At 56.9% G+C, this 22,717-nt stretch overlaps 1 protein-coding gene across 7 annotated transcripts in view; it reads left to right on the forward strand.

Annotated features, from left to right (window-relative positions):
- Nucleotides 1–22,717, forward strand: part of Kcnab2 (potassium voltage-gated channel subfamily A regulatory beta subunit 2) — a 79,608-nt gene that overhangs the window by 36,591 nt on the left and 20,300 nt on the right. For 3 of the 7 annotated variants that reach the window (XM_070037203.1, XM_070037206.1, XM_070037204.1), the window contains exons 3-5: nucleotides 980–1,021; nucleotides 21,709–21,752; nucleotides 22,350–22,387. In XM_070037203.1, the coding sequence (XP_069893304.1) occupies nucleotides 980–1,021; nucleotides 21,709–21,752; nucleotides 22,350–22,387 (124 nt within the window). Of the gene's footprint in view, nucleotides 1–979; nucleotides 1,022–15,761; nucleotides 16,280–21,708; nucleotides 21,753–22,349; nucleotides 22,388–22,717 lie in introns of those variants that run through there. The other 4 variants (XM_070037205.1, XM_070037208.1, XM_070037201.1 and 1 more) reach the window with 3 other exon arrangements.

The following is a 22,717-nucleotide window of genomic DNA, read 5'->3' on the forward strand; positions in this document are numbered from 1 at the left end:
GGCCCCTCCAGGGCCCCGCCAGGGCCAGTCTTGGTTCCAAAGAGGGGTCTCAGGCCACCGCCCTTCCTTTGGGGGAAGGGAGGACTACACAGGGACCACAGGTCTGTTAGGTTCAGAGGGCTCCAAAGAAGGAATGGAAGCTTCTGAAAACCAGAGTGGGAAGAGATAGAGACAGAGTGGGACTGAGCCAGGATGGATTCCTCTCTGGTTCCAGACTCTTCCAAAATTGTGTTTGAGATTGAGAGAGAGGCCCAGCAGTGAGAAAGAGGACCTTCCTGCCTTGGACTTCTCACCGCTCCTGGGGTCTCCATGGAACCCCAGCCCTCACGGCTTGTCCGGGTCTCACGGCCACACCAGCCCATCTGGGAGCCGCCAAAGCTCGCAGGGCAACTTTGACCTCGTGGCCGGCACTTCCGGCTCCAGGAGTGTTTGGCCACCTGCAGAGGGCGCTGGTGCGAGCTGCTGACTGCAGATGGGGCACCGGACACCAATGTCCCTGTCACCACCAGAAAAGGTTGGGGTAGGGGGAGGACCCCAGCAGCCTATGGATCCTGGGAATTCAGATCCATCTAGATCATTCTCAGGGTCTGAGCCAGAATGGATGTCTGTAGAAAGTCCAGGGAAAGGAATGTCTGTCCTGAAAATGGCCCAGAAATCCCAGGAAGGGTGTAGGCATTAACCATGGGAACGCATGCCAGAAAGCATCTTCTGAAGCAAACTAAAACCCACTCACCCAGAGGTTTAGCTTGAGAACTGTGAGGTTCCGGGCCTCTGCTCAGAGTCCACTGGGTGGCGCTGCTGCAGCGCGTTTGGTACCTGGCTGTGTATTCTAGGAGCCGGCCAGAGCTGGTGGAGGGTGGGAACAGAGGCTGCCGGGTGTTGGCCATGCGTTCTGAGCTGGCACCTGCCTGTGGTTGATGCCAACTGTGCACTCTCTTCTCTCCTCTTCTCCCCCTTTTCCCTCCATTGCTGTCCGAAGTAATCGATATGGGAGTCCCAAAAGACAGCTCCAGTTTTACAGGTAATGAGCACTTCGTTCTGCTTCCAACCCAGCGCGTCCAACACGAGGGTGTGTGGGGGAGGGCTGCGTCCATCCTGGGTGTGCCGGCTGGCGCTGGCGCTGATGACACCCAGGTCCCGCCTGCCTCTCGGTGCCATCCACAGAACGTGTGTAATGCCACGATTTTTTTTTAAATGTGCTATCGGGTTGTGTGTTACTTGTGTATTGTTAATTGTGTATTAATACACAATCAACCCACCAACTCTGACTTGAGCAAATGCAGTTCTGTTCTTGCCTTGCTCTGAGCCACCTAAGACCACTCGTCGGCGGGGGTGGGGTGGGGGTCGTGTGCAGGACACTTGCCCAGGATGCATGAGGTACTGGGTTCCATCCCCAGCAGTGGATGATTCTGCCTGCCTGAGGCACGGGTCTGTGTTTTTGGGTTACAAAGGTGAAGGCCCCGTGGTGCATCCATCCCTTCTCCCTCTCACCTGTGGGTTTGGGCTGATCTGTAAGCTATGGAGCTTTGACGTGCATCGGAGCCTGATGCGTTTGTGCAGGCCTCGTGGTGCCCGTGTGATGTGGGATTGCAGTGTCTTTCTGAAGCACTTTCTTGTTCAGATTAGAAGCAGGTGTTTGCCAGACACCAGCCTAGGTCTTGGCCCCATGCAGCATCCGGAGGCCCAGGGGTGGGGTCTGCAGGCTCCCCTTGGGCCACCCCACCCCTCCCTTGAGCCCCACTTTCCCTCACCTGTGTCGCAGATGCACCCTTCCTGGGAAGCTGGCAGGCCTAGGATGCCGGCTAGAACTATGGGGATGTACAGGCCAGTGCTCTCTGTGAGCCTGAGCACTGAGCAGGGAGCCCGGGAAGCCAGCCCCCTCTGCCCACCGTGGCATCTGAGCACACAGCTCTGAGCAGTCAGCACCGGATTCTGCACCACCCTTCCCTCCCCACTGCCTCACCATCTCTGAACCTGACCCCGGCCTGGATGCTGAGCAGTCGGCCCCACAGCCCTGGTGTCTCCACTGAGGCCTCATTCACTCCTTTCAGCTCCAGAGAGAGGGCTGGCTGGCTCTTTGATTCTACAGAGGTTGTGACTGGAGAAGACGTTTGCCAGTGAGATCTGAACCGGGGCTTGCAAATGTTTTTATTGGATGAAATGCTTACATCATGCATAGCGTGTACACACACATCTATCCGTGTGACGAAATCTGACATGAGGAGCATGTGGCATAGGTCCCAGGATCTGACCAGTAAAACCACGCTTGCACCTGACCTGCATCCACGGAGAGCCTGGCCACACTCATTCTAGAGGAGAAGGAAGGAAGTCAGAGCAACAGGCAAAAACCCCCAGGTGCAGACCTGCTGGCTCCCGGAGCCACACTCTTGGCAGGGGCCTGGTGAAATGCGGGTGTAACTGACTTGTACTGCGTCTCGTCCATCACTGGCCTGCTGGCTGCTCCTTGAACTAGGGACCGCGGCTCATCCTGCTATACACCCTGATCATCGCCAAGAACACGTCTCCGACTGAGGACAAGCTCCGAAGCCCTCCCTCCCACCTCTCAGCTCCGCATTCTCCTGCCCACAGCCCCTGGACTCCTGTCCTTTGGGTCTTTAAAGCCATTTCTTCACATAGACCCTTGGGCGGGCCCTGTGATGAGGGCCCCAAAGGCTGGGGTCTTACTCTGCTGAGCAGCCTGGCTGCCCCTGCCAGGGAGCACCCCACCACTCAGCACTAAAGTGGCTGAGTTAAGAGACAGCTATACTGAGTCAGTGAAGGCAGTTGTTCTGGGGAGTAGAAGTGTTCGAGGCGAGTGCCCTGCCCTTGAGCAGCTCCTGCATGAGTGAGTAAAGCGCTGTATCAGTCAGCTCCGCAAAGATAGCTGCGTAACACAGTGCCCAGAGGCCAAAGCAACACAGGTGACTAGGTCCAAAGCCAGTGGGAGAAACATCCCCCCCCCCCCCGGGCAGTGGGAGGAGCCATGCGGCATACAGCCATGGTTGTGGTGCAGACAATGGGGAGGATTTGGATTCACGGTCCACTTGAGAACTCTGGGAGCATCTGGAAGGCAGAGATGTCATGGAAGAAGTCCAAAGTACTGATGGGCTCAATGAATGGCATGATCACACACCCCCTGCTGGAGGAGTCCAGGAAGGCCTCTCAGAGGAGGAGGCTGCTGCGGGGAGGAGGGGGCTTTGAAGGCAGGACCTTGGAGGCTGGACAAGATTCCGCACAGTGACTGAAGAACATTCCAGTAGATGGAACAGCCACATGTGGAGATGTGCGTGGAGAGCAGGACGTGATGGTGGCCGGAGCGGGCCACCAGGGATGTGGCAGAGGACAGAGGCAGAGTGGGTAGGTGGGGAGGGGCCTGGAGGGCCAGGTGGAGGAGTTCAGGTACATTTGGTAGGCATTGGGGAGCACTGTGGTGTTCAAGCAGTGTCAGGGTCAGAGCTAGAGTAGCAGGGAAGAAGATGGACAGCCAGAGGGACCGGATGCAAGGAGGCCAGGTAACAGCCTGGGAAAGATGAAAGGGTCACATCTACAGTGGGAGGGCCGGGGGCCACGGGCAGGAACGGAGGGAGTCAGGACGTGTGACTTCAAGGCCTGGCAGGGCCTGAGACACGGAGAGGGACAAGGAGGCGATGCCTGCGTGCACAGGGGGGTTGAAGACCACCGTGCAGTAGTCAGGCCCAGGTCAGCCTGGTTTTTGTTTCTGTGATGAACTGCCTGAGGCAGACGGGGTACTAGCTCACAGTCCAGGTCCAGGGGTCATCCGCTGGCTTCCGAGGGCCTCATGGCGGAGGGCAGGAGCCGTCGGGGACTGTTCAGGGGTAAGCAGCCCCACTTACGCAGTTCACTCTGAAGAGAACTAACTTAGGGTCCCACAGAACTGCCTCCGTCTTTTCTGGAGCCCCTCCCCAGAGGCCGAAAGGCCTTCCATCAGGCCCCACCTCTTCCGGCCCACCACCTCCCAACATGGCCAGCCGCGCAGGGACCCCGAGGGACACGCCCCAAGCCTGCCCACCACAGCCAGCAGGCCTGGAGAAAAACCCCAATCCAGTCGTGGCGGCCTTCCCACGTGCCAACACACCGCCACACATGGGGGTTCGGTGCCCCCCCACTGGGTCCACCTTCTCCACACCTGCACTGGTTCCCCATCTTCTCCCTCAGGGGATACCGCCACCTCTTTGTCTGTATGAGAAACGGGTCAGTCTCTACCTAAAGTTCCGCCGGCACTGGTGTGTCTTCTCAGCAGGACTTTGTCTTCTAGCAGAGACTCTGTTGGCATCTAGGGGTGACAGGCAGTCCCCTGGGTATCTCCCCGCACCCTGGCGGGGTCGGAGGAGGGAGGGCTCAGCACAGTCTCAAAGCCTTTTCCAGTCCCTGGATCGCGATGCGTGCCGGGTATGCTGTGCCCTGTCTGAAGGGAACATCAGCGTGGTGTCTAGTGGGTTTCCAGAACTTTCCATCCGTTTATAGGTACTGACTGTCGAGGATAAACCATGTGGGGAACATCCAGTGGAGGGAGGAACAGCTCATGTGGAGGCCGAGCCTCACCCGACCCAAGCCTCTCTGGCCGCCATGTGCCCTGGCGCCCCGACTCCCCTATTACCATTTGGAACAGAGTGAGCCGAGTCCTCTGCTCGGACTGCCCCTTTCTGCCTGTGGCTCCCAGGATCCTCCCACCCTGGGGGTGGGAGGAGGCCTAGGAGAGAGCAGGACCCCCGCCTCATGCTGCACCCCAACCCTGAGTGCCGGGCGTGGGCATTGCCAGGCTGCACCACGGCGCTGCACTTAGGGGAAGAGGCTCTCGTGAATAATTCAGCCTCTTCCACCGAGATGAAAACGCCCTAATAGAGCTAATGGGCTTGCTGCCTCCAAAGTCCACCCTTGTGGGATTCTCGCATTCGCCAATGGCTTCTGGCGCTCTGCAGCGACACTCCCTAATGAGGCCGTGGCCGTGCAGATCCTCACATCCCTAATAACTGCACGGCCGCCCTCTTACAGAGCAGCTGCCGCCGAGGCAGGTGAGTCGGCCTTTGGGCCCCAGGAACTGAAATGGCGGCGGGGGGTGGGGGGTGCTAATTGGTGATGCTTTGGGCTGATCTGAAATAAGACCTTCTGCATTTCTTCCAAGCAGACAACTTCACAGAAAAAGCCAGCCCTGGCTGGGGTGAACTTGAGGTGACTGCTGGGTGGAGGGGGTTCGGGGTTCCCGCCTGGCAGCTCCGTGGCCGCCCCGTGTCCCGTGCTTGAGCCTGCTTGCCTCCCACCCTGCGCAGCGCTGGCCGGCCGACTTCCTTCCCACCTCGCTGGGCTCCCCTGGATTAAGAGTCCCACTCTGGCTGGGAAAGGAGAGGGGGTGGTCTGCTGGAGGGAGCCACGCCGCTTGTTTGGGTCCAGGTGTGCCGATTCTCCGTGCTGGTGTGTGCGTTGCAGAGTTGCTCCCTGAATGGTGACCGCTCCCCTCAGTTTCCGCCTTCAGGACATATGGCTGGCCTCTGGTGTCTAGACAGATGCCATCCTGGGACGGAGGCGTGCGGGCTTCCTTCCCGGCCCCGCGCGTCGGGCATTGGCAGCAGGCAGGGAACGGACCTCACCTGAGAAACCCCAGGTAGAAGGCGGCGCGGGGGAGAGGTGGTGAGTCCGACCCGCCTAATGAGGTTAACAGCGTTTCATTTTTCCATGTCACGGCGTTTGTTCACGTGAATTCCCCTGGGCCCCGGGCCACAGGAATAGACTGGAAGAAGGCGGGCCCCGCACAGGAGAGAACTGCCAGGTGCCGTGTGGTTAGCGGCAGCCACGGGGGCTTATGAGACCGGGAGAGGGAGGGCGGCAGAGTTCAGAGACCCTCACCCTGGGAGGCTGCAGGTCCTTGGCCAGGAGATGGGCCGGGGACCAAGGCTGAAGACCCAACCTTGAGCTTCCCTTCTTTCTCCCTGGCCACCCCTTATTCGGGGACCCCCTTGTTCAAGGTCCACACTCTGCTCCTCACCCCTGGAAAAAGCAGCCAGGGCTGGCGGCCCTCAGAGCCTGCCTGTGCCAGCTGCACACAGCCGTCCCTTCTTCACCGGACAGCCTTCTTACTCAGTCTGGCCCAGGACCCCTTTTGCGGGCACAGGTCTATGCCCCTCACCCTTCCACCACAAGCCAGAACCACCACGCCCCTGCTTTTCTCTCCAGGAATCCCATACACCATGCCTCGGGAGGGGGCCACATCTAAGCCAGGCTGCAGGGCTGGCTGAGTTACCAGGCCTGCTCTTTCCTGCCCCCGCCTCTGCACACCTCCATTCCATTCCCGCCCCTCTCCCATCTCGTCACAAACATGCATGTTCTCCATAAGAACATTCATCAGTGCACTTAGTAGTGTGTGCTTTATATTAGTGGCATTCAGTGTCCATCATTAGTGTGTATTTTATCCTGCTGGACATTTCCTAGACACATTAGGTGTCTGCGTGACTCCCTTGACTCATTCCAGTCTCTGGTCACTTGTCCCCCTCTCGCAGAGGACAGGTCATGAATTCTCCTCTCCAGAACACTTATTGTCACTGGTGTCACTGCCACGCCCGGCTGCTGGCCACCTGTGTAAGGCACACACCTGCGTGCACCACCAGCTCTGCCGGGTTGTCCAGCTCAGTCTCATAGGCCAGGGCTGCCTGGTGATCGGCCTCCGCCCGTCCCATTTAGCAGATGCAGGGAGCCAGGCGCCTTCCTGGGTGGTGCTGAGCCGGTGACAGCCAACTGCCCAGCCTCACCGGGCAGCTCAGCCGCTCTCCTCCCACGCCGGGGCCTTGGCCAGACCAGGGTTGCTTTTTCTGGGTACTGTCTTAAAAGCTAATGGCTATCGATCGGCCTGGCTGGGCCCGGCTGGGAACATGAGCATCTGAGACGGGCCCTGCTTTTCGGGAAGAAGCCATAGCCGCAGCCTGCCCGGCTTGGCCTTCTCCCTGAACGGGACCCCAGGGAAGCAAGGGCCAATGTCCATTCACCCACACACAGCGGCCAGCCAGACACACGGCCTCCTCGGAAGCTGCCCTTTGGCTGGAGAGGCAGCGGCCAGCCTGCTCGAAAGATGCTGGTGCCCCTCGCCAGGGGGCTCCCACCCCGAGCGGGCCCCTTCCCCACCTCTGAGTTCTTCTGGAAGGTGGGGCAGCCCTTCCTGCCTTAGCCTCTAGAGTTGTGCGGTCCCCACCCCAAGGATACGTGCCCCGGTGAATGAACGTTCCAGCCTGGCAGCCCCACCCCTGGCAGAGAGAGGGCAACTCGTGGCCCTGTACAGACCTTCCAGACCCCTCCTGTTGCTCTGCAGACACCGCAGGGAAGGGGCAGGCAGAGGAGAAACCTCCTGCCTCCTGGGCTCAGCCTCCCTGGAGTGGCACAGCAGGGAGGGGGGGTAACTGCATTTAGCCACAGCAGGAAAGAGGCCGGGTGGGGTGGGGTGGCACCGGGGTCTGTGTGAGGGACGATGAGGGAGCTGCCCATGAGCAACCTGGTTGGGGGTGGGTGGAATCCAGGCTAAGGCCTGAACAGACTGCTCTCCTCATGCCCGCTCCCCACAGGGCCACTCGGGAGACCCTTGCCTTCTAGTCTCTCCAGTGTGTCTAGACCCCTTCTCCACCTCATCTGCGTGTCCACTGAGCATTTCCAGACACCTGCGCTGGATGGGGATGGCTTGCTGACAGTCCCTGAAAGAGAGGGGAATAGACGTGCAGGGCAGCCGCCGTGGAAAGGACAGCTGTGGGGCCCTGGAGGCGGCCACTTCCCAGGGGCACTCGGGCCAGGCAAGTCAAGGACACCCAGGAGGGTCACTCCAGGGAGGACCCAACACTCGGGGCTCACCTCCAACTCCTGCGTCCTTCCTCTGGCCCTGGGGAAGATGAGCACAGAGACCCCGTGGAGCTCACCAGAGGAGGGGCCAGACCAGGACCCCTCCACCCCTGCCCAAAGGACCACACCAGAGCTCTGCAGTGAGCTCGGCTCCTCCAGGAAGGAGCAGAGGGTGGATAGGTCTGTCCCTTCCTGTGGGCGCCAGGAGCCCATGGCACTGCTGACCTGCTGAGATGAGGATTTCCATCTGACGGGCTCTGGTGGCCAGCCAGATGTGCAGTATCGGGGCAGAGGTGGAGCTCTGGTCAGGAGGAATGGGGAGCCTAGATTGCAGACATTCTCTTGTCCAGGCCTCTGCCCTTCACCTGCCATTGTGTCCTTCCCGGTTACAGCTTCAACAGGGTGTGGACTCCTAGCCTCAGTGCTCATTGATATTGAGGTCTACCTGCAGTAGCTACCTAGGCATGCGCTTTGCTGGGATTTGTTGTTGTTGTTGTTACTTCACTTCTGCTAGTACCAGTGTTTGAACTCGGGAGCTCATGTTCTCTCAACTTGTTTATTTGGTGGTACTCTATCACACGTCCAGCCTAGCTGTTTGCTGCTTATTTTGGAGACAGAGCCTCATGGACTTTTCTGCCGTAGATGGTTTTGAAACTCAGTCCTCTGGATCTTAGCCTCCTAAGTAGTGGGGACTGCAGGTGTGTGCCACCGGCACGTGGCTTCCGCTGCCTGTTCTCTTACTTCTCCACGGTCCCCTGGGGCTGACGGCGTGTCAGTTCCTGCTGAGATGCTGCATGCCTTCATAATGTCCACTCTCTACATGGAGTACCATTTATGTATTAATTTCCAACTGATTTTAGGGAGTTGTTTTGTTTAGAGGGTTTTATTTGGGGGGAGGGGTTTGCTCTAGATGATTTGGATTTTGGAAACAGGTTTTGCTTTTTGTAGCTCAAATTGGCTTCAAATTCAATATCTTCCTGCCTCAGCCTCCTGAGTGCTGGGATTACAGGTGTGTACTACCACACCAGACTCCCATTTTTACCCCCTTTTTTATTATGGTACTGGGGTTTGAACTCAGAGCTACATGCTAGTTAGGCAGACACTCTACTGCTTAGACCATGCCTCCAGCCCCTTCTGTTTCATGTTAATGGGTATTTTCTTATTCTTGGTTTCTAAGAGTATGTATTAGTTCAAATGACTCCATACAGTGCTTCTTTCTAGTCAATGGTAGCTCATGCCTGTCATCCTAGCTACAGCGGGAGGCTGAGCTCTGAGAATCGTGCAGTTCAAAGCCAGCCTAGGCAAGGAAAGTCCATGAGACTCTTATCTCCAGTGAACCACCAGAAAACCAGAAGCGACACTGTGGATCAAGTGGTAGAGTGCTCACCTTTAGCTGAAGAGCTCAGGAACAGCGCCCAGGCCCAGAGTTCAAGCCCCATGACCAACCAAACAAAAAAATCTGGAAGTGGAACTGTAGTTCAAGTGGTAGAGTACCAGCTAAGGGACAGTGCATAGGCCCTGAGTTTAAGCCCCAATACCAGCACACATACACACACACACACACACACACACACACACACACATATATTTCTTAACACATAAGTTGTGAGATTTCCTGATCTCCAGCTAAACCTGCTTCCTAGTTCACCCCCAGCTCGTGCTCCTTAAACACATTCTGTTCAGTCTTTCTTTTGCAAAGATCCCTGACCCTCTTGAGATCGTGGAGCACTGAGTCCGCGCTCTGCCAGAGCATTGGGGCTTCTGCATGCAGACAGCGTCATGGGGTTGGCACATCTCTCCCCAGGGCTCCAGAGCAAGTGGGACCCCGGGAGGGTGGGGCGGGACGTGGGGCCGCTCGGGGAGCCTCCCCGGGCCTCCGCCCAGGGGCCCAGGCTCTGCACGCCCCACCCCACCCCCGCTCCCTGTGGAACACTTGGAGCGTGGTGCCCCCACCTGGAATGCAGCTTGGCTGGTGCTTGGCTCTCGGTTGCAGAGGTGCAGGAAGGCGCTCTGTTTCCAGCATGTGGTGGAATCTCAAGCCAAGGCGTGCATTCACCCTGGGCACCAGGGCCTCTTGGTCGTACCTCACATTGGAGGTTATTACGCTGCCCCCCGGCCCCTGCCCCAGGGCGTTGGCACAGTCTCTAACCAACGCCACTCGGCATTTCCCGTCCGGACAGCGGCAGCTCCCGGGCCAGGCAGCACCATGCTGTCCATGACCTACAGCGAAAGTCTGCGGAGCGTGAGCAGTAGGTGCCACTCAGACTGGGGCCTGCACCCCGTCCGCCAGACAGACACGCTGGAGCTGCGGCGGCTGCGGGAGGTGCGGGCGGCCGCCCAGGCCAGGAACATGGAGAGCTTCCTCCGCATGCACGGCCTCTCCCTGGACGGCTGCACCGCGCGGCGCACAGGCATGAAGTATCGGTAAGGGCCGGGCAGAGGGGCGAGGGCAGGGAGCCCGTAGACACAGGGCCGCGGCCCATGAGACCCCGGTGACAATTCCTCTGTGTAGAGACGGGAGTAGATATTTTCGGCTTTGATATTCCAAACCCAGAAATGTGTCCAAGAAGAAACTGAAAGCCTGTCATAGAGAGGCCTCGCTATCCAAAAATAAGCAAGAAAGAAAACAACTTGGCCAAGGGCTAAGTGTGCTGGTTCGATTATCTCCTGCAACTTCAGTAGGAGAAATTGGTCATTAGGGGGTGGACTCCACCTGAACTCAAGCAAGTCTCAGCTCACCATCTCCTAAACCAACCCATCCTGGCAGCAGAAACCCCAGCTCTGTACTGGGACAAAGACAGGTTTCCCTTTATGTCCTCCACTAGGCTTTCCGTAGGAAACTGGGTGTTCGTTGGTGGCTCCCTGACTGGTTGTATCAAATGGTTGGGATGGGGGCAAAGGCTGTGAATTAAATATACACGTATCTGCATGATTGGCGTCTCTAAGTGTCTGGCATCTCAAAAGGATATTCCCTTGAACTTACCTGGCTTTGAATTCAGCACCCTGGACAGCGCTCCAGCCAGCCTTTCTCCAGAAGGACCAAAAAGCCTTTTGCTGTTTTTGTTGTTGTTGTTGTTTATAAATCCTTGAAGACTGCAAGTACACTGCATTGTTTCCTGTGCCCCTAGGCTCTTCTCAGAGCTGCTCAGCCAGAGAGGACCATCCTCACCCATCCTTGCAGGCCTTCCAGGTATAACAAAGAAAAATACAGCCTGCAGGGTTAGGACGTAGCTCAGTGGTAGAGCACTGGTCTGGTCTGGTTTCTATCCCCAGCACTTCAAAAGAAAAAGAGAAGACATGATACCTTCAGTTGGAATTTCAGGTAAAGAGTAAATAATTTTTTAAATAAATCTGTCCCATAGAATATTTGGGACATGTTTACAATTTAAAAAATTACCTGTTAGCCAGGTGCTGGTGGTTCACACCTGTAATCCTAGCTACCCAGGAGGCTGAGACCTGAGGATTGCCATTTGAAGCCAGCCCAGGCAGGAAAGTTCATGAAACTCTTATCTCCAATAAACTACTCAGGAAAAGCCAGAAGTGATTCTGTGGCTCAAGTGGTAGAGTGCTAGCCTTGAGCCAAAGAAGCTCAGAAACAGTGCCCAGGCCGTGAGTTCAAGCGCTAGGACTGCTTATCTGAAGTTCAGACTTAACTGGGAGTCCTGCAAGGCCAGGACTGTTCTGTGAACACTGTTTGGTCTTCCGGCCCATTGTTTGAACAGGCTGTTGTAATTTAAAGAAACAAAACATTTCTTCTGGGAGTCCATTAGATGGCAGAATTTTAAAGGCTTTGTACTTCAAATCCAGCTGTATGGGAAGGACAAATGTCCAGCTAGTAACCCCAACTGAACTCCTAACTCTGGTGGAAATTGCTCAAGAGGGAAACTCTTTTGTTGTTGTTGTTGTTGTTGTTGTTGTTGTTTTGTCTGTTTGGGCTAGTCATTGATAACCTTGCAGGTATTTATTCAGAGACCACTCAGTACCAAGCACTGGGCTAGATCCTGGGGAACAATCCAAAACATGATCAGTAGAGTCCCCTTCCCCTGCACGTATCATGGCTGATAACATCCTGGTGCAGAGAAGCTAAGGGAAAGTCAGCAGTGTGTGAGCAAGTTCACCGCACCAGCTGACCTGTGGCCACAAGGCAAACAATGTGGCAGAGGCCTGTGGCAGGCAGGATGGTCTGAGGAGGGACCGAGGAGCTAAGGGCCAAACCCTCCGTGGGAGGAGCCAGTGGCGGTGTGAGGGAGCACCCTCCAGGTACGTGACAGGAGACAGGCCAGATGGCCGGACTGAGGTGGAGAGGCAGGGAATGCCGGACCCGGGCCTCCAGGGTACTGAGCTCAGCCTCACCTCCCAAATCCTATAGAGGCTTCCCTTATTTAGAAATAGGGTCCCTGGCTGTATGGTAGATAGCACAAGGTCATGCTCCCAGGGAGGGGAACAGCCCAGGCCTTCGGCAGTCACTGGCAGAGGGCCGGCTCCCCAGGGGGCCTCTGCCGTCTCGCTGTCCCCTGGGTGACTCACAGGCCACCAGTTTATTCAAGAAACTATGTAAATGGCATCCCAGAGTGGACTCTTCTCTTTCGGCCACCGGGCTGTGATTCCGTTAAACTTGGTCTTAAATATTACTATGAAAAGGTAGTACCTGGAGGTAAGGGCTGCCCCATGCAACCTGGAGACCACTGGGAACATGCCTGGATGTTTATGTGCTGAACCGAGCCTGAAGCTGTCGGGGCCCAGCGAAAAGGCCTACCTTGTTACCTCTTTTTTTTCCTCCTACTGTCCTGAACTCTGGCTGTTGGGGGGGGGGGGGGAAGGAGGGGGGAGGGCTCAGGCCTAGTAGATCATGACTGGAATCCTCAGAAGACAGCGATGGGGAAGATGAAAATTAGACCTAATTCCAAAATGTCTCAAGATCCTGAGGCCTCCGTGGCCCTCCCCGTCCAGGAGAGAGCGTCTGCCCCCTTCCATTGCCACTGGCTGTCCTCGCGGGAGGCCCTGGCTCAGCGCCAGCAGTCCTGTCTGTCCGGGTCCACTGCGGCAGGACCCGAGCTCAGGGTGGCTCAGCCAGCAGCTGCCCACCCCGTCTCTCTGGTGTGTTCTGTGGACAGAGTCGAGCTTTGGGGTGAGGCAGCCATTCCTCTGGCTGCTCACAGAGGAACTGGCCATGTCAGCATTTAGCCAGGAGTCTGTTGAAGAACTAAGTCCACCACATATGCGTGGCACTTCCCCACAGGCTGGCGTGAAGGTGCCCGGCACATGTCTGGAATTTACTCTCTGCTCCTCATGGGAAAGGCTCTTTAGAAAGAAGCTGGGAGGGCACCACCACCGGGAAACAGGGAGAGCAAAGGTCCTGAGGCTCTAAAACTAGATGGCGTGAGATACAGCCGACGGGTGACAGACAGCTCTGTCATTTCAAGTGTATAACCCAACCGTTAGACTTACTCACAAAATGGTGCAAAAACCAGTTACTTTTAGAGCATGTTCACCACCTCATCCCCCAAAAACCTCTCATGCCCTTTTATTATTACTCCATACAGTCACCCCAACTTGCCAGCCATTAATCTGCTATGAGTTTCTATGGTTTTTTGTGGGGCTTTTTTTTTACATTAATGAAATCATAGGACGTTCTTTCATGACTGGCTTCTTCCACTTAGAATGATGTTTTTATATTTATCTAAGGTGTAGCAGCCATCAGAGTGTCATTCTTTCTTTTTTTTTTTTTTTTTTGAACTCGGCCTGGGCGCTGTCCCTCAGCTCTTCAGCTCAAGGCGAGTGCTCTACCACTTGAGCCACAGCGCCACTTCCGGCTTTCTCTGTTTATGTGCTGCTGAGGAATCAAGCACTCTACCGCTGAGCCACCTTCCCAGCCCAGCTTCATTCTTTTCTATGACCAAATATTCCATTGTGAGGACATGTCACATTTCATTTATCTACTTGTCATTCAGTTGGAGTTGTTTCCACCTTTCGGCTATTATGAATAGAGCTGCTATGGGCATTGGTGTTCAGGTTTTTGTGGAGACCCATGTTTTCCGTTCCCAGGGTGCATATGTAGAACCAGGACCGCTGGTTGTGTGGTAAGGACACCGTGTGACTGTGGTTCTTGTACCGTCGCTTAATTTCATGCTACTCATGACATTCCAGCCTCATGGCAGACATCGAGGAACAGCGAGACCTCAGCTCTTGGGCATTGCCACTGTTTGCCAAGTGCAGAGATAAGTAAGAAAGAAATGGATGAAGTGGTGCTGTGGCTCATAGTGGTAGAGCACTAGCGTAAAGAGCTCAGGGACAGTGCCCAGGCCCTAAGATTAAGCCTTACAACCAACAAAAAATATATTTTTTTTTCTCCAAGCAACTAGCCCAATTTTAGCTGGGCCCCAGTGGCTCATACCTGTAATCCCACCTACTCAGGAGGCCAAGATCTGAGAATCACGGTTCAAAGCCAGCTTGGGCAGGAAAATCCATGATACTCTCTTATCCTCTTATCTCTCATAAACTACTCAGAAAAAGCCAGAAGTGTATCTGTGTAGGTCAAAGTGATAGAGCTCTAGCCTTAAGCTGAAAAAGCATCCAGGCCCTGAGTTCAAGTCCTATGACCACCAAAAATCATGGAAATGTCCAGTATGCATGCTGTCGCTCAAAACTCCTGCTGAAAACGGCTGCTGGCCACGTCAGTCCGGGCAGGGCCAGAACCCCACTGTGACTGGCTCCATTGGTGTCCTGACCCGATACTGAAGGAGCTGTCCCAGAGGTTGAGGTCCTGCGGGCAGGTGCCTGTGCCCTGGCGGAAGTTGGACCTGTCGCTCTCATCCAGTCACTTCAGACTAAGTCATGTTATTAGTGTGCTTGTTGTTTTAATGGTGAGCACATGTTTGTGGGACCAGAATCACATCTGAGCGCTTTGCCCATGTGACCTGATGTAGGGCCCAGTTTTGTAATCTTGAGAACAGCATGGGGGACGGTCTGCCCAGCTCATGAGCAGAGACAGCCGGGCCTGGACCGGTTTCGTTCCTAACTTCTGTGTCCAAAAGCAGGGCATCCTGGGTGGATTCTTTCCTGGGTCCTGCTGGGGGCAGAGCTGGGCGGCTGGTAGGTGTAAAGGGCTTGTAGGGTCTAGCTGGGAGGGACAGCCCAGGCCTCAGGCCACAGCCCTCATCTTGTCCATGGGGGTCCACGGAAGGCAGCACTCCTGTGGTCACACAGTGAATCAGCAGCCGAGCCAGGACTAGACCCCCACTCGCTGGCACCCTGGCAAGACAAGTGGAAAGCTAGAAGAACATTCTGGCAGGGGTCCAACCTGCCGGGTACACTTGGGGTCAGATGACAGCCAGCCAGGGAGAACATGCGTTCACGCATTCATTCATTCATGAAGTACTGATGTCTGCCGGAGTGGAAGTACTGTGGAACGCTGGTATTTTTCTGTCCCTTGACCCTGGTCTCTTCCCTTGGCCATCGAGTCATTTCACCGAGACCCAGTGGGTTTTCTCCTCCGAGATTCCAGTGAGCAGACCCCTAGTGAACGCCCCTAGACCCCCGCCCCACGCGGGGTCGGGTGGCAGGTCGGCCCGGAGCTGCCAGGGCGAGGAGCCTCCCGGGGCCCGCAGGGCGGGCGGCTGTGCATCCTGTGTCATGAATAATGAATCTCCAGCGCCGCCAGCGCCTCTTGCTGGCTGCCTCGTTGACTGTGGGAGCCTCAGCCACCCTGTGTGCAGAGCCACGAGCGAGCTGAGAGAGGATCGGGGAAGCCCAGAGAAGCAGCTGCTCCCTGCAACCCGCCCCCCTCAGCCGCTGCCCGGGGAGGTGGCCACCGCAGCGCTGCTCAGCCCCAGCCACCGCCCCGGGCTCGGGACGCACGCTCCGCAGCCAGGGGGCCCCTCACAGCCCGGCCCTGCTGAGCGCGCTCGGAGCTGCTGGGGACAGAGCAGCGTGGGACCGGGAGTGCCCAGCAGGAGCAGGGCAGGCCTGCCAGGACAGTGAGGATGGGCCCTCACCCCTGCACCCCGGGCTCCTAGGAGCCTTGATCATTGACTCCTCTTGGGTAAGGTCAGGCGCCATCTGGAAATTGGATGCCCTTCGATTGGCGACCGCACAGACCTCTTCGTTGCATCTGAAATCTCCAAGTCTGAGCCTTCTGGGATAGTCTCGTCCCGGGCTGAGAAGGGAAAGGGGCTGGATGACTTCTGAACCTGGCCTGAAGGGAGAGACAGCCAGGAGTGGAGCCCGGCGTCAAGATGCAGGTGTCCTTCGTATGCTCGGAGCACAGCCTCAAGAGCCGGGGCCCCGAGGAGCGTCTGGGCCGGCCGGCAGCCGGCAGCCCCAGCCCGGGCACCCGCAGCCGCTTCCGGGCGGTGGCCATGGTGGCCCGGAGCCTGGGACAGCTGTCCGTGCACAGCACCCCTAGCACTAGCGATGCCAGCGTGAAGCAGCCTGGGGTGAGATATAGGTACGGGGGACCGCGGGGCGCTGCGGGGACGCGGGCGCTGCGGGTGGGGGCTGTGGCTTCCTCCTCCCGTCTCAAAACCCACTCTCCTGGCTTTGGGCAGTGTGCCGAGAGCCAGGGAGGGAGGGCTGGGGGGGAGGACTGGGGGGAGGGCTGGGGGGGGTCTCAGTGCTCGGCACACTCGGTCAGAATTAAGTTGAGGATCCACTCAGCCCCAAGCCGCTTCTCCACGACTGTAGAGGGGGTACGGATGCTCGCAGTCCTCCGTTCGCCTTCCGCCGGCTCCTCCCAGGCACCCCCACATCCTCCTGTCCTCCTCAGCACAGAGGCCCCAGAAGATACCCGTGGGTGGGCTGAGATATTTGTAGCACTCGTCAGAGTTGAGGCTATCAGGTGAAGCCTATGGTAGAATGAACTTTCCGGAGCCAGGCCTGGCTTCGTCCAGCAGGGACCCTGGCTCAGGCAGGCACAGGGCAGTCCATTTTCCCACCACGCTCAGCCCAGGCTGTGTTGTTCCCCTCCACAGGGGCTCCGTATTCTACCTTGCTCTGGGTTCTGTGAGTCTTACGTGGGGAAGATCTGAGTGTCTGGGACAAGACCTCCCTCCTGTTCCCTGCATCCCTGGTCCCCACCCGCAGCCTTGCTCCTATGCCCTGGGATGGAAGGGGAGGAAGGGCCCTGGGGCGGCTCTGGGCACCCTGCTGTGGTCTGGCCATTTAAGACCCCAGGGCCCTTTGCTCCTGAGCACAGTGCCCCTGGGGGAAGAGCTCTGCTCTGGGGCCTGAGCCGGCTGGAACGGCCAGTTAGGAGCTGTGCTTTCAAAGCAGGAGCCAGGGCTGGGGTGCCTCTTGGTGACCTGACGCCGTCCCAGCACAGATAGCTCTAGGAAGGCGGAGGAGAGTGGCCTGGATCCGGACCCGGCATTGATGCCAACTCATAAGTATGGAGAGTACCTCCCTGTAACTGAGACCTCCCCAGAGCCAACACCAGGAGGCGCCGGGCCGAGGACCTGCGTGTAAGGGACACCCCTGGGGATGGGTCCTGGCGTGGACTGGCCCTGTCCCCTCCCCCACCCCTCCACCCCAGTCCTGTGGACCTTGGATTCTCTTGAGCCTCCAGGGTAAAGGACTTTTGTCCCCAGCCTCTGTTTGGTGAGGAGGACCCAGAATAGAATTCCATGTTCTAAAAGCTCTGGAGTTACTATCTTTGGTTGGGTGGGGATCAAAAGCTGGGAGTGAATATGTGCGTGCGACCTATATTAGTTTGGATACTTACAGTCACCTCCCGTAACTTTTAAGTCAATCCAAGAATCACTCAGTCGAAGGGTTCATAGTGAGCCTGTTTCTGCACAGAGAAATCACTGTGAAGGAATTCCCTCTCAAGACTCGCTGGAAGGCGATCTCTGTATGTGCACACGTAGATGCTCCTGTGTGTGCAGAGAGAGCAAGATGGGGCAGTGAAGAGTGGGCAGCCTGGGGACCTGGGTTCAGGTCCACCTGGAGCACTTCTAGCCACAAGAGCCCGTCTCTCCAGTAAGAGAGCAGACAGGTCCCAGCCTGTGGTGGGGACACAGAAGCCTGGAGTTTAGGAATGAGGCAGACTGTTGAACAGATTCGGGGGTTCAGAAGGTTCAGTCGCTCTGGTGAGGAAGGTGTGGTAGAGCAGAGCAGCTCTCTCGCAGAGGACAGGAAGCAGAGAGTGGAGACAGGAAATGGCCAGGTCAGGGCATAGCCCCCAGTGACCAGCTTCCTCTAACAGACCACCGCCTGCCTCCCACCACCTCTCAGCAGTGCCTCAGATCATGAGTCCATCAAGGAATTAAACCACTGATTAGATCAGAGCGTCTCTGCAAACTCCAGCACAGACACACCCGGAGGTGCACCTCATTAATCAGCCAGGCAACTGTCAGTCCCATCAAGCTGACAACCGAGATTAACCATCACAGCGTGGCTTGTTAGGGGTGACGGCTGAGCCAGGCGCTAAGGGGGAAACACCTGTCTCCCTCAGGTCTAAACCCCTTACCCAGACAGGGTTGCCCTCCCGTGCCTCGTCCGGTTTTTGTCCTCCAGCCAAACGGCTAAAATGAAATGCCCTGTACTCCATTTTAAGAGAATCCGTAACTTCCTGGCATCTTCCGGTTCTAATCCTTCACAAAGTCCTGGAGTGCAGTGTCGAGTGGCGCTGGGCAATCCGTGGCTACCTGACAAGCACTCCAGTTAGGAGTCCTTATTAGTCATTTTTCCAAACCTAGGCAGAGACGTGAGACCAACCCACAAAGATCAACAATATTGGGGTTTGGAGATTTTGACCAACTATTCTAACATGATGTCATTTTCATTAGGAGAAAAAGTCTTTAGAGGAAGTGAGGTGGCTCGTGTCTGTCACTGTCCCCACTCAAAGCCAACCCACTCAGGAAAATTTGTATGGCTCTCATCTCCAGTTAGCCCTCAGAAAGCCAGAAGAGGTGTAGATCAAGTGGTAGAACTCCAGCCTTGAGTGAAAAAGCTAAGGGACGGTGCCCAGGCCCTGAGTTCAAGGTCCAGTACTGGAAGGTTAACTGCAGAAGAAAAGAAAGATCCTTAGATGGCGGTTTTTGGGTTCCAGTAGCGGCAGGCCCCATCTGCTCTGTTCTGTGGCGCTCCATCCCCCCTGACACCACACAGTCATTCTTATATAGAAAGCTCTCAGCCTGGAGGTACCCTGTCCCTTCTCATTCCTTCTCCGGAGGCCTGGAAGCAGATGGCAGAACTAATACCATCATTTTAGCTGGGAAACAAGTGGGGCAGGGTAGTCCCAGCGTCATGCAGTGTCCTAGTTTTGTTCAAGTATTCCTGTGGGTGGTGGGTGGAGAAGCCACAGAGGAGCCACACGCCCCGGGTCCCTGTTCAGCACCAGAAACAGCTCAGAGCCTTTTGGGGAAGCAGGTTCGCCTCATGCCAGCCAGACTCAGACGATGGGACTCAAGGGCAGGACAAGTCTTGCTCTCCTCCCCAGCTGGAGGGCAACAGGTGTCCTTGCTCCTCAGCCTCTCCTCTCATGCCCTCACCTGCCTCCCCATAAACACCTGAGGGCCTGGGTTTGAGTCCTCACCCCAGCACTATACTGATAAAAGGCAATTTCTCAGGAAAATACACGTAAAGCTTTTTGACCAAGGGAAATCACAGTGGAGAAATTGCTGCCTGTGTCCACTCAGGCAGGAATTTACAGAGGCAGAGGCCCAGCCTCCCTCCCAGATGCCTGGATTTATCTATTTATCTAGACCAGGCCCAGTGGGGTTCAGGGCTCTGCAAACACCCTGACATGGCAAACAGGGCCATGGCAGTATTGGCATCCATGAGTATTTCCTGGAAGAAGGCCTTGCATCTTCAGAGGGGTGTGCTGCTCCCGACCAGGCCTCCCTGGGTTTCCCATCTCTTCTGAGAAACCTGATCGTGTCCCTCCACAGTTACTTGTCCTGCTTTGTTTGCTGGTACTGGGGCTCGAACTCAGGGTCTGGGCACTGTCCCTTAGCTTTTTTTTTTCTGCTCAAGGCATGTGCTCTCTCACTTGATCTATACCTCTTCTGGCTTTCTGATGGTTAATTGGAGGTGAGAGGCATACAGATTTTCCTGCCTGGGTTAGCTTCTTCTGGGAGATAAGAGTCTCACAGACTTTACTGCCTTAGCTACATAGCTAAGAGTTCAGGCATAAGGCACTATGTCCGTCCAGTTACTTTCTGCCCAGAATGGAAGAAGTCTCCCTTTCTACTCAGTAGACCCTGCACCCACAGAATTTACATAGGATAAAGTCAGGCCTTTTGTCCATCTGCCCTGCACACATGTGGCATGGTTGACATATACATTCAAGACTTGGGGCACTATGAGATCGTCAGTGGCTGAAAAGGGGAATAAAGCTCAGAAACCTCATCTCCCTTTTTAACACAGTTGTGTTAAAGCCCTGTTTTGTCCCCTGTCTGTTTTGTACAAGGAAAAGGACTTTCCCCCACCTCCTGTGCCCTCTCTCTGGGTGCCTTTTTCCCATGTCCAGTGCTGTCTCGCTGGGTTCCTGCAGCTTGGAGAAGGGAGGCGTGTGTGTCCGTGTCCTGTGACCCAGGCCCCAGCAGCGGGAAAGCTGCCCAGTGCTCTCCTGGAAGAGAAATCTGCTGCTTTTAGGTTCTCATTTAGAGAAAAAGAAAAAAATCCTCCTGGGGGAGGAATCAGTTGGCAGCTGGACGATTTTGACGGGAAATTTTGAAAGAAAACCTGGCCATTTAAAACGACCTTCAATTGGGTGACACAGAGTGTGGTTGTCCTCAAGGTGTTTAGCGAGACTGCACACACCCATATCACGAGCGCTTTTGATCCAGCAGGCCCCAGCAGGGGTCTGGCGGCCAGGGAAATCTGCCACTCTGGGGACGGTCGGAGTGGTCGTGAAACAGGCGCTCCCTGCCACCTTCCCAGGGGGGGCCGGACTGGCGTGGAGTAATCTGAGGATGAGACAAAAGACTCCACCAAAGGGAGAAGGGGTGCCTCGGGGGGTGCTGGGTCCCGAGGAAGGCCCGCTGGCCTTCAGTGCTGACTGACCCCCTCATCCTGGGAAGTCAGTGCCGCCTCTCAGGGAAGTGGGTCTGGCCCCGTTCGCGGGGGCTGCCACTTGCCAGCTTCACCATCTGGGGCGGGACACACCCGTTTCACCCATAAATAGGACTGGGCACACAGCACCTCCGTGGGCCTGCGCCCAGGGGCAGCTGCCCGCTCCTCACTCCCTGCTCTGGCTCCGCATGCCATCCGGCATCTCTACCATGAGGACCTCAAGCAGGAGGCCTGCCAAACCCAGCTGCCAGAGGGGCCTGGCTCCAGACGCCCTAGGCCCCACAGCCTCCTCAGGATGCCGGTGATGGCTCGAGGCCCACGTGCGGGCTCTGGAGTGCACCCCACCGTGGACACCTCCCAGGCCTTCGATGTCGCCGGGCAGCTATGGGGGGCCAATTCACTAGAGAACTGAACTGTCCCCCAAACTGCCAGCCTCAAGGTCACAAGGACACAGCCCAGCCCTGTGGCCCAGATGAAGCAGGGCTCACCTCCCACCCAGCTCTCCAGAGGGGAGTAGTGACCCACCAAGTCCCAAGTGTGACCTCTGGTCAGCCTGGGACCCCGTGGACACACCACGGGCCTACGCCAGCCCTGCTGCAGCCCATACAAGATGGCATCCCTCGGCATCTGCCCTCGAGTCAGCGCTGCGTCGCCGCGGCACGGCAGCATGCCACACCGAGTGGGGGCCCAGGAGATGGGGTGTCACCCCCAGGGCAGGGAGCAGAGGCCTGGCTCCGAGGGGCTGGTGGGGGAACAGACCAGGGAGGCGTCACAGCTGAGCCTGGCTAGCGGCCTCTTGTCCCGATGTGGAAGACTCAAATGAGGTTGTTGGGTTTGTTTGTTTGTTTGTTTGTTTTTCAGGAATCTGGGCAAGTCCGGCCTGCGGGTCTCCTGCCTGGGGCTCGGTGAGTATGGGTGAAGGAGGGAAGGCCAGAGCCTGGGATTCGGAGGGCCGGGTTGCTCTGAGAACCAGGAGGCAGCCGGGGAGGAGGAGCGGACAGGGCTGCAGCCTTGGCAGATGGGCCCCCAGCAGAAAGTCCCAGCTTTTCCCAGCCCTCGGCATGCTGGGAAGACTTCTCACTGGGTCAGCTTCTCAGAGACTCCCCCAGGAAAGGCCTCTGATTTTGCCCTTTATCTCTCTCTCCAGACGTGAGCTCTGTCCGAAGAATTCCCTGTCTAACACTTTTATGGGGTACATGATAGGCCCCTCTAGCCTCAACACCCCCCCCCAGCAACAGCAAGGACCTTGCGTGGAACCCTTCTGCCCATGGCTTCAAGGGGTCCCTGGAATCAGAGCCCGGTCCGCGGTGTCCTCCAGGGCTTGCGGCCAGCTGGCTGCCCTAAGGACTCCTGCCCCCTTAGTCTGGAGACTTGTCCTGAGCGTCAGCTGTCCCCATACAGAACTGCAGAGTAACGTGGCCACCTGTGGCCTGCGGCTGCACCCACAGAACAGATATGGTCCCGGTAGACTGCCTGACTTGAATCTCTGTGCTTCCTTCCAGGAACATGGGTAACCTTCGGAGGCCAGATCACCGACGAGGTAAGACAGGGCTCCCTGGACCTAGCGTCCAGCCGGGGCTCAGCCCTGGCACTGGGCTAGAGTGGCTCGTGGGAGCTGCCCTCTTCCTGTTTGTGGAGGGTGCCCTGCCCCGGCCCAGCAGGCCACACGGGCCAAGGAAGATGCTATCCCTGGTGCCATCCCCGCACTGGCGCTGAGTCTCAGTAATCCCTTCCACTCCTGGAAGCCCGGGGGCCTCGGGTGGGTGACACCTGTGCCACAGCTCCCCCAGATCCAGCTCGCTCTTCAGCGCGCCTGTGTGAGCGTAAAACATCAGCGCTTGCCCATGTTGGTGTTTCGGTGCAGCAGCTG

The sequence above is a fragment of the Dipodomys merriami genome, unplaced genomic scaffold, assembly GCF_024711535.1.
Source record: "Dipodomys merriami isolate MVZ:Mamm:240054 unplaced genomic scaffold, mDipMer1.0.p SCAF_28, whole genome shotgun sequence".
NCBI lineage: Eukaryota > Metazoa > Chordata > Mammalia > Rodentia > Heteromyidae > Dipodomys > Dipodomys merriami.